The 11,081-nt window shown below is 36.2% G+C and overlaps 1 protein-coding gene across 4 annotated transcripts; it reads right to left on the reverse strand.

The window, feature by feature from the left end:
• Positions 1-29: 29 nt before the first annotated feature.
• rbm42 (RNA binding motif protein 42) lies at positions 30-10,666 on the reverse strand. 4 transcript variants are annotated; one of them, XM_079837154.1, is made up of 11 exons: positions 10,263-10,666; positions 9,702-9,769; positions 9,461-9,584; positions 9,097-9,163; positions 8,945-9,013; positions 8,563-8,729; positions 8,295-8,456; positions 5,129-5,269; positions 3,482-3,599; positions 3,189-3,383; positions 30-595 (listed from the first exon to the last, which is right to left on the reverse strand). In XM_079837154.1, exons 2-11 carry the CDS (start codon positions 9,755-9,757, stop codon positions 483-485), a joined length of 1,212 nt encoding a protein of 403 aa, XP_079693280.1. In that variant the 5' UTR covers positions 9,758-9,769; positions 10,263-10,666; the 3' UTR covers positions 30-482. The 4 variants fall into 4 exon arrangements, with proteins under 4 accessions (XP_079693280.1, XP_079693283.1, XP_079693282.1 ...); XM_079837157.1 differs by having other exon boundaries at positions 8,295-8,453; positions 9,103-9,163; positions 10,263-10,396; XM_079837156.1 differs by having other exon boundaries at positions 9,103-9,163; positions 10,263-10,396.
• Between the last annotated feature and the right edge of the window lie 415 nt (positions 10,667-11,081).

Genomic DNA, 11,081 nt, shown 5'->3' on the forward strand with positions numbered 1-11,081 from the left:
AAATTTTGATAAACAAGTTACAATTGAAACCTAAGAAACTCCTCCGTTTATTGAAAAGATTTGCATTTTTTTTTACACATCACTTCAAACATCCACCTGATATAGCAACAAATGTAATGGCCCACCTGAACTTTAAAGTTAGTTGCTTGTGACATTTTTGAAAAATAAAATAAAAATTGAGGAAGAAAACAACAAAACCAACATTTTCAACATCCAAACCAGTTTCATAACCACACATCATACGTTTAAAAATCTCTCTCAAAGCATTATGGACAAGTGAAAGATTTTACAGCATGCAGTGAGAGAGGGAGAGGTCAGTGTGTGATAATACACATGGAAATAAATGTAGATTTATTAGTAATAAGGGCCATGTGGAAAGTTGACGTTTGTTTATTTGCAACTAATGGAGGAGTGTGGATGACTCCTACTCATTATATATGTCCTGGGTCACACAAATCAAGTCCAGTTTCAGTACAGATGGATTATCTCAGTCCCAACTTCTTTTTCTCCTTCTGTTTCTTACGCACAACCTCCAGATTGCGATCCTTCCATGAACTCTTTCTCAGTTTGATGGGTCTGCTGCCCACATACCTCCCTAAAAACAAAGACAAGAGAGAGTGAATTTTACAGTCCCAGACATGCTGGATAGAGATCCGACCTAAGTTTGAGTCTATTTATTTTTTGAAAAATTCTATTTCAAATGTGTTTAAGTGGGGTGCTTGCTTTGTCATTTTTGCATTCTATATTTTGTTGTCAAATAAAATGTTGAAAACAGTTTGGGGACGGTAAATTGTTTATGTTTTTGAAAAAAGCCTTATGCTCACCAAGACTGCATTTATTAGAATAAAAAATACAGTAAAAACAGTAATATTGGAAAATATTATTACAATTTAAAATAACTTTTTTATTGTGATACATTTTAAAATGTAATTTATTTCTGTGATGCAAAGCTGCATTTTCAGCATCATTACTCCAGTCTTGGGGTCACATGATTCTTCACATATCATTCTAATATGCTGAATTGGTGCTCAAGAAACATTTCTGATTATTATCAATGTTGAAAACAGTTGTGCTACTTAAAGGCGTGATGAATTGAGAAATCAACTTTCCCTTGAGCCTTTCATATATAGAAGTTCATCGTGATATAAGAATATCCCGTAAGTTTCAGAGCTGAAAACGTCCTTGTTAGTCAAAGAAAAGCTTTTATTGACACCAGGCCCAGAAAACGAGAGCTCTCAGAATATGTCGACCACTGACGTCATAGAATGCAGAAGCACCGCCTCAAGCCCGCCCACCGACTCGTGGAGCTAAACGGGTTGCACTACCGAGCAATAAACATGCCAGTTCCAGCTCACGTGTGTAAGACACTGCGCGTTTGTTCTTTTCATTTCACTGGGGAATCGATTGTAAACAAGATACAGGTCGAGACTGGATTTGCAGACATATTGAGATTAAAACACAATGCTGTGCCTTCTATATTGGATCCGACAGGAACGGTGCAACACACTTATGTGAGTAAAACATGTTTTTATATGCGTTAGTATTGCATTGTTACAGATCGTTTGATATATACTGATTACATACCTTGGCACGCTGTCACAGGCTGGAGAAGGTGTTATTGGTTCATTTGTGATCAGACTCCGACTTGTAACGCCAGTGCTCGCAAAGCCCAACGTCCCGGGGCTATGTGTTTTCAGACGGGCTACCAAAACGTATCACCGGCCTGCCGACAGGCTTTCTTGCGCACGTGTGTGTACGGTTTGCGGTTATATTCACTGATCAGGCGGGCCAAGTAATGCAAAAATAACATTCCAATCAATCGTGGGGGGATGAGAGATAAATTACTGTGTTTGTTTGATAAAGGCATTTTGCGAGTCCTGTGAGCGTTTCCCCAGATGCTTTCAAAACAATCCCCACATGTACTGAGGGGAGCTGAAGCTCATTAAATATGCAAATCTTATCCAATCCTAGCTGTGGGCATTTATTTCCAAGTCTTCAGTGCAGCACGCCCAACAAAACCGAGTGTTTTTCAGAGAACCTCAAAACCAAAGGCAGAAAATAGCCTATTACTTATTCATTATGATGTATTTGAATGTAAAAACCACGCGGACGTGATAAGTTGACCTCAGACAACAGTATACATTTTTTTTAAAAGCCAGTTCATGACACCTTTAAATGTGCACTGTGTAAATTTTAGTGGCGAGGTTGTGAATTGGAACCGCACACCGCTCACCCCTCCCTTTCGAAGGCCAAAGAGAAGCTACGGTGGCCGACGTGGTCGTCTGAGACAGCAGAGAGTAGCTAGCGCTCTGTAGAGCAGTTTGTCCATTTAGGGCTTCTGTAGAAACATGACGGTGCAAAATGGCGACTTCAAATGTAAGGTGACCCGCAGTGTCAAGATAGAAATGGCTCAGTCTACGTTAATAAAAACATAACGGTTCATTATGTAAGGTCTTTATACACCACTGAAAACATAGTTATGTATATTATATTGCATTTCTGTTAATAGATTCCTCATAAATACTACACATTGCACCTTTTATTTTTGTGGAAGCAACATTTTTTCAGGGTTCTTTGATGAATAGAAAGTTCAAAAGAGCAGCATCTTTTGTAACATTACAGCATAATTTGGAACATTAGGGACTTTAAGCAACAGCTGCTGATGGAACGGCAATGGCCACCGGAAGTAAACTGTTAACTGCCGTAGCCAAAGAACACAAAAATCAATAATCAATAATAAAGCGGACGGCCTTTGGATCATTTAATTATTTAACAATATATAAAAAAAGCATTAAAAAAAAGAAACTTTTTTAATGCTGTTTGGCATTAAATTATATACAGATACACTTAAAATGCCACAAACATAAAATGTACTTATCTATTCTGTCACATTTTAATGACTACAGCAAATCAGCTGTTCTCCCGTAGTAGACGGTTATAGAAGAACATCATGAAGTAGCGGTTAAAGTCACACATGCGCAATAGAACGCCAGAACGCTGTTGCCCATCCATCCACAGCTTTATTTAAAGTCCCTATTATCACTTTTGATCAATTTAACGCAACCTTGCTTAAAAATATATTCATTTCAAATATATAATTAGGAAAAAATTACCCCCAAATTTTGAACAGTAATGTATATGCAAATTTTATTGTATTTTTCTGCATTATATTATCCTCATTAACTCACCGTTCATTTCTCTCATGGCGCGCACATAATCATTGGGATCTTTAAAACTCACGAAGCCGTAACCCTTTGTTTTCCCAGTGCGTTTGTCCCGAACAACCTTCGCCTTCAGGAAAGATGGATAACGGCTAAATGCTCTCGCCAGAATGTCATCGTTCACCTCATTCCCCAGATCTCCACAAAATATCCGGAAATCATCTGAGAGGACAAGAACACATTTAAATTTCTTTATGTCCTCGGCTTCTTTAAAAAGAAAAGTAAAAAGAGAAGGTTGTATTGTCTACATGTTCACACACCTGTTTCCCACTCTAATAGGCTGGTGTCCTCCCATGTGACACCAGCTGCAACCCGGATGCATTTCTTCTGCTTTTCTTGTTTCCCTTTCTTCTTATCTTCTGTGCTGGTATCAGCAGGCTATGCATATGTAAATAAGAAACAATTAGAACAATATTCATATCAAAAATTCCTTTACACTAAACAGTTTTTTTAATGTTTTTTTTTTAATGCAGTTACACAAAACTATTACAAATGACGTTTAATTAAATATAAATAGATGCACAACTGCAATAAATAAGTTGAAGTGCTAAAATACAGAGCCCTGTACATGACGTGGGAAAAAATATGCATATTTTGGCCACGAGTTAACTGTTCATTCCCATGACTTACTAGTACGTCAGCACGTTTTACTAATTCGCTCCCTCATTTTAATTAAACGTGCGCACAATATAATAATTAATTCCCTCGATTTACTAAATCATGGCCACGTTGTAATAATTTGTGCCCTTGCAGGGTTCCCACTCTTTTTCAGCAACCACTTTCCAGTACTTTTCCAGGACATTTTCAATTTTACTACGGCGGGAATAAAAGACAAGGATCATGCCAAATATTGCTTTCTAAGTCTTTAAAAGCCGTACAGTTTATTGCCATTATTTAACAATCCAGCATTTTTCAATATGAGCTCTTAATCATACATTATGACTATGGAAGCTTTTACACCACAGAATAGAAAGAAAAGGTAATTGTGACTTTTTATCTCGCTATTCTGACTTTGTCGCAATTGCGAGTTTACATATTTGTGATATAAACACGAAAATTGTCGTAATTCTTTTTTCCTCAGAATTTGACTTTATAACTTGCAATTGCAGTTTAGATCTCACAATTCTGAGAAAAGAAGTCAGAATTGCAAGATATAAACTCGCAACGGCGCAAAAAAGTCAATTGTGAAGAAAAGGTCAGAATTGCGAGTTTATATCTTGCAATTCTGACTTTATAAAACACAAATGTGACTTTATATCAACATTATGTGATTAGGTAGCAGCTTACGAGTTAACATTCACTGCATACATTTGAGCAGTTAATAGCATTAGCTAACTGCTGCAAGTGGCAACACAAGACTAAACATCATTATTCAAAATACTACTCATACGTATCAAACTCAGCATTCCTGAACATGTGCTTTCTGCAACTAGCGCTAATTGTTTGGGCCAGCGATAAACTCTTTATACTCGGCTAAAGAAATAACTTTTTTTTAAAGAATTTTCCCAGACAACAACAAGGTTTTCCAGGACATTTTACATTTTCTCTAATTTTCCAGGACTGGAAAATTTGTCATAAATTTTCCAGGTTTTCAAGGTTTTCCAGGACGAGTGGGAACCCAGCCTTGTTTTAGTTAAATAAGAACGAGGGAACAAATTAATTCAACATGGCTACGATTTACTAAAAGGAGGGAACGAATTCTTAATTTGTGGGAACAAATTCTTAATTCATGGCCACAATATATACATTTTTGTTCGCATGTAATGTGTGGGGCTCAGTACTAAAATTACTAAACATAAAATAAATATATTAAATATATAATAAATAAATAATATTATATTAAATGCATTGTCCAACCCCTATAAGTGTAAAATGTCTTGAGCAGATTTAATAGATTAATTTTAAACCTCCACATGTGTAGGCTCAGGCTCTGGCATGCTCGGCCCGATCTTGCTGTCATCGGTGACCACCTCCTTCTTTTTTAATTCCAGGAGCCCAGCTGCCTTGACTGCGGCCTGCTGCTCCGCCACCAATGCTGACAACTCCTCCTGAGAAAACGAGCCGAGAGAAGGTTCAGATAATCATTACAAGCAGTACAAAGGAAACACAAGGGGACTTAAATTTCTCACTTACTAGTTTTTATTATGAATCATGTGCTGCTTTGATATTAAATGTCAAAATGGATGCTGTGGAAACAGTGAATAGGTCCTACAGGGTTCCCACACCACCTGACCAATGCATTTCCAGGCATGGAAACCACAATTATGAAAACCTTTTCTGCAATTCCCAAGTTTTCCATGAGCATGGGCACAAAACATATGCAGAAAGAGAAAGGAAGAATGGAGCTTGTTTTATCACATGTGATATCACTGGAATATGTAATATTTCTCAAATGGATTCAGTTGAATCGCTTTTATATGTGGCCAATTAAATGTATGCAACTATGCATAGAACTGGTTTTACAGTTGTAATAAAATAGTAAAGTTTATACTAAAAAAAAACAAGCCAATATATAGGTTATCAGACCATTTTTTTTATGTAGGTGAATCCCTCAATTGTATCATTGATTATTATATTATTTATGCATATATTACTTTCCAAGTCATGGAAACCCTGGAAATACCAATGAATCTTAAAATTGTGCTTTCCAGGTCTGGGAAAGTAATGGAAAATGTATAAAATAATATAACCCAGTGGTTTTTAATGTTGTTTATATGTCTGTGTGGTGTTTTTAACAGGGCTCTAGACTCAATCTTCCCACTGGTTGCTCTGGTGTGACTAACTTTCTCTATTTTATATTAATCATAATAATCTTGCATGTTGATGAATCATTCTCTTAATTTAGCTGCTTTTGCATTGATGTAAAGTTTGACGTGACTAAAAGCTTGATATTTGCGAAATATTTTAATCTGAACATTGCTTCCAACAAGCATAAATTTAAAAGAAAACATTACTAAAATATTATCACACATAACACATAACAAAAGTATTATTGCCATGGATGTTATTTTATTAAAGTAATATTTTCATGCCCTTCACGTGAAACACCGAAGCCACAATAGCACTGTATGGCAGATGTATCACTTTTATTTCATTTTTCCTTTTTTATTCAAAATATTCACAAACTTGCTGGCTTTGTCATCAATTTGTTGAAAAATATAAATGATCATGTTAGTTGATCTATAATGTGTGATGGGCATCACCATGTTAGTTTGCACCACAGTTCAGAGAATCGGATCGTTCATATTTACAACATGTCAATTCTTCCACTTCTCCTGAAATACATGAGTGGCCGGTAAAGTGAGAGAAGAATAGAGTAAACTTTCTAGTCACTTACACAATGTGTATCTGATATGAATACATCATGTTGTCAATGGATTGTTATTGCCGCTTCCATAGACATCACTGTGTATTTTACAAACTATAAATATATTGTTTTGCTAGTACTTGTGTATTTAAATGTGTGAAATGTAAAATAAACCTTATGTGGTTGAAAACACTGAATAGTTGTCATCTATTCAGTGTCAAATTTTCGGGAAAGATACGATCGCGTGACTAAAAACTTGATATTTGCTAAATATATTTTAATCTGAACATGGCTTCCAACAAGCATACATTTAAAAGAAAACATTACGAAAATATTAAATCACACATAACATATATAACAAAAGTATTATTGCCATGGGTGTTATTATTTTATTGAAGTAATTTTCCACGAAATATCACACCACAGCCACAATAGCACTGTATGGCAGATGTATCACTTTTTTTTTTTTTATTTAGTTTTTTATTCTAAATATTTCACAAACTTGCTGGCTATGTCATCAACTACCTGATATTACGATTCTCAAATACATGTACGTGAACGTGTTTTGTTGTTGAAAAATATAAATGATCATGTTAGTTGATCTATAATGCGTGATGGGCGTCACCATGTTAGTTTGCAGACAACAGCATTGAGTATTTTCTCCTTAAAACTGCAGTGTACCAAAGACAGACTCAAAAATGTGGTTTGAAACCGCCCTCAATTCCTATTGTCACAAATATGTAGCCAAACCCCTTGAATGTGCGGGGCAGGGCTTTTCCAATCATTATTTCTAAGGATGCTGATTATTAGCTGTTTGATGACAGTCAAATCAAAGGCTAATCATATCTATTGCTGTTATGTGTAGACTTTCTGAACAGATTATATTTAGCCTAGAAAGCATGCAAAGACAGCTCCATTTATAATCACTAAAAAGCTGTTACTCATCGCAGTTTGCAATCTCACAAAGCTCCATTATAATCAATAAAGTTGTCTACACTGCACAAAGAATCTCTTATTTACATCACGTCTACACTTTGTTAAAGTATTAGAGTCAGAAATGAACAAAAACGTTTTGACCAGTGTTTTTCCACTGAATTCTGAACAAATTAAACACCCCTGATTAGTCACTGCATTCAAGAGATGAATAAACATGTCTGTGATTGGCTACATATCTCACCACTGCAAAAAAAGTAAATAGAATAATTTGATGTTCTTTAAAGTGCAATATGATATTACAGTATCAACTGAGGGTTGTCATGCTTTCGTTTGAGGGTCCTTCACCTGTATAATAAGCTTTTCCTCTTCTGAATCAGTTTCTGGTTTAAACATATATGGTTGAATTAAACCAATATTTCCACTTGCCATTGTGTAGCGTTTTTACAGTTGACCAAGTGAATCAGGGCATCCAAGCTGGTGTGACTGCATGGAGGCAGAGACTAATTTGCATATTCATAGTTCTGCGTCTACTAAATAAAGCAAGGGTGTAGAGTTACATTCAAGCTATTTTAAGGCATGAAGAAATTACTTTCACAGGTTTCACTATGTCGTTTTAATGATCAAAGATGTGTTTTAAGGGATACAATTATTGACTGCAGGGGGACTTTAAAAGGTCATGGACCTATTTTAGTGAATTTTTTTTCTACTTATGCTCAAGATCTAAAATATTTCATCAGCTAGAAATTGTGAGTGTGATCTATATAAAATAGCCCGCAAATCAGTGAAACTAGCAAAGAAACAGGACAGTCAAGTGTGTGTTGATACTTTACCATGCGTGCTTGTTTCAGGCTCTTGAAGTCAATTCTTTTAGGGGCTGGGGGTGCTGTGTAAACAGTGGGGGCCGCCTGTATAACACTGGGAGTGATCTTCGCATGGGCTTGAGCCATGGGTCGTGGTGGTGGCTGAGGCATAGGGTTCATGTTTCCAACCTGCTATTAATTGAGAAAAAACATTTGTGATACTCACATCACATTTTTTACAGTCCAAAGCAACCTTGAAAATACCCTGACAGCTGATTACAATTCAGAAAATACTCACTGGTGGCATGGGCCCCATAGGTGGTCCAACTGGACCCATGGGGGGCTGAGGAGGTCCTGGCATAGGTGGAGCCATCATCATGGGTGGAGGAGGTGGAGGTCTGGGAAGAGGAGGTGCTATCATGCCCTGAGGAGGTGGACCACGCATCATTGGCATTCTCTGACCCGCTGGGAAAAAATTTATATATAATTATATTTTAGGCTCTACAGTGTTCTGTAAATAGAAAACTTAAAAGTTAAAATATTAAATACTAAAAATATAAACATTAACATAATTATATAAAAATTATATATATAATTCTGACTAAAATATACATTTTGTAATGTTACAAAATAATGTGATTTATATGTGATATATACACAATAATGGGAATCCTGGTTACCTGGTCTCTGTAAGACGTGCGGGACAAATGCTGGACGCATCATTGGAGGAGGCGCTACTGCCGGCATAGCTACAAATAGATATCAGATGATTGTCAGCTGATTTCTATATATGACTTAACTTAAACTGTATGAGAGTATGAAATAGTTGTACCAGGACCAACAAATGTAGGCGGTGGACCAACAAAAGTAGCAGCTCTAGCATCCAAACTCTGCTGGACCTAAAAAAAATATATATATATAAAAAAATGACTAGTTTGAATTGAATGTTTTAAGGAAACTAATAACTATAATTGCGTGTGAAAAAAAATCAAATAAAAAAATCTAATAAATTATATATATAAACCACATTGAAAATAAGGAAAATTTTACACTTTTAGGTTAAAAAAAAAGTTCTTCTTTTCACTTATTATACAATATGTAATAATATAATCAGTAATTAAGAAATAAATGAGTAAATAAATAAAAAAACTCAACATACAAAAATATACAATATAAAATATTTGAGTAATTAATACCTCTCGGTAGGTGTTTGTGCCAATGATGGGCCTGACAATGGGTACGGCTGACATTGCCAGAGCAACTGGAACAGCTTCAACCACTGTAGATGCCACAGGTCCTCCCAACACCTCCTGCTCGAACCTACAGGAGAAGCAACAACATCAGAATTACATTTGGACAGAAATGCCTGATTCTACACACTTCAAATACACAAATAAAAAGCTGGAACTGAACAGGAGTGAAATGTGAAGAACTCACAGCGCCATCTCTGCCTCCATCTCCTTCAGGCGCTCTTCTCCAGATTTTAACGCCATACTGGCCGTCTTCTGCAAAAAAAACACAATAAAACCTCAGTAAATAAATCAATAAATAGCCATGTCTCAAAACACAGCAAGCTGTTTTTCTTGCTTTTTTTGGGGATCATAACCATTTTTCCACTGCACATTTGATACCCCAAAATTCTGCAAACTGCTATGATGCTTACGAAGATGCAAACCCATGCACTCCAAACATGCACGCCTTTAAACATGTCTAACTAGGCAGCTCACTAAGTTGAGACACAACCAGTGTTTGTCTTGATAAAGAAAATCAAAAATACAGAGTTCAAAATGCATACATAAAACAATTAGATACCATCTTTGGTAAACTGAGCTTAAACTGTCCAGTTCACAGGAATACAGCAGAAATGCTGTTTGAATTATTAGTAATTGTTTGAGCAATAATGTTCAGATGCCACATGATTCTGTTTTAAATCTACAAACTGAAATGAACTTCATCTAAAGCTCCGCCGAAGTCAACTATTGTCAACTAAATACATACTCGCCGTGCTATCTGCCCTTATGAAGAAATTCAAGACAATATGCAGGAATAAAACAATAAAACTGATGAACGGATCTGGATCATTTGTTTTCCTCAACGACACCGCTTGTCTGGGCGCAGAGGAATTACGTCACAACCGTCATTCGGTCCTTCTTCGGAGCAGCGCGCAGGAAAATGAGATCATGGCTGTGACCGAAATCGCTCCTATACCCTCATTCCCTAAATTAGTCCACTATAAATCCCAACAGAACAGAAGATTAAAAACTAAAACGTCCCCACGGCCTCCGCATATTAATCTTGTGGGGGAAAAAAACACACAAAATGGCGCTTATTTTTCTTAAGCAGTTTCAGGCAAAGCATGCTGGAAACTGGAACTCTGATGCTCTCATTCAGTTTAAAGGGATGGTTCACCTAAAAATGACAATTCTGTTATAATTTACTTTCCCTCAAGTTGTTCCAAACCTGTATATATTTCTTACTTCTGCTGAACACAGGGATATATTTGGAAGAATGTTTGTAACCAAGCTGATCTTGGCAGCCATTGACTACCATCCCCGCCCCCCTTTTTCATTCTTTCAAATATAATTTCCTTTGTGTTAAAATGTATACAGGTTTAGAACAACTTGAGTGTGATTAAATGATGACAGAATGTTCATTTTTGGGTTAACTATCCCTTAAGTGTGGTTGATGGAAGTCAGTGAAAGTTATTAAAATAACTTTCTCTTTGTAGCTGCATGTGCACAAACTGAGAATAGCATGGAATCTCCAGAAAACATTCCATGGATGTAATTATATATGATACTACTTGAAGGTGTATAA

The sequence above is a fragment of the Gobio gobio genome (genome assembly GCF_949357685.1).
Source record: "Gobio gobio genome assembly, chromosome: 15".
Taxonomy (NCBI): domain Eukaryota; kingdom Metazoa; phylum Chordata; class Actinopteri; order Cypriniformes; family Gobionidae; genus Gobio; species Gobio gobio.

Coding starts and splice junctions, on each gene's coding strand:
- rbm42 (XM_079837154.1), bottom strand. CDS start 9,757: ATGGCGTTAAAATCTGGAGAAGAGCGCCTGAAGGAGATGGAGGCAGAG. Junction 9,014..9,096: donor GCCTACATTTGTTGGTCCTG/GTACAACTATTT, acceptor ATCTATTTGTAG/CTATGCCGGCAGTAGCGCCT. Junction 8,457..8,562: donor CTATGGGGCCCATGCCACCA/GTGAGTATTTTC, acceptor CTCAATTAATAG/CAGGTTGGAAACATGAACCC.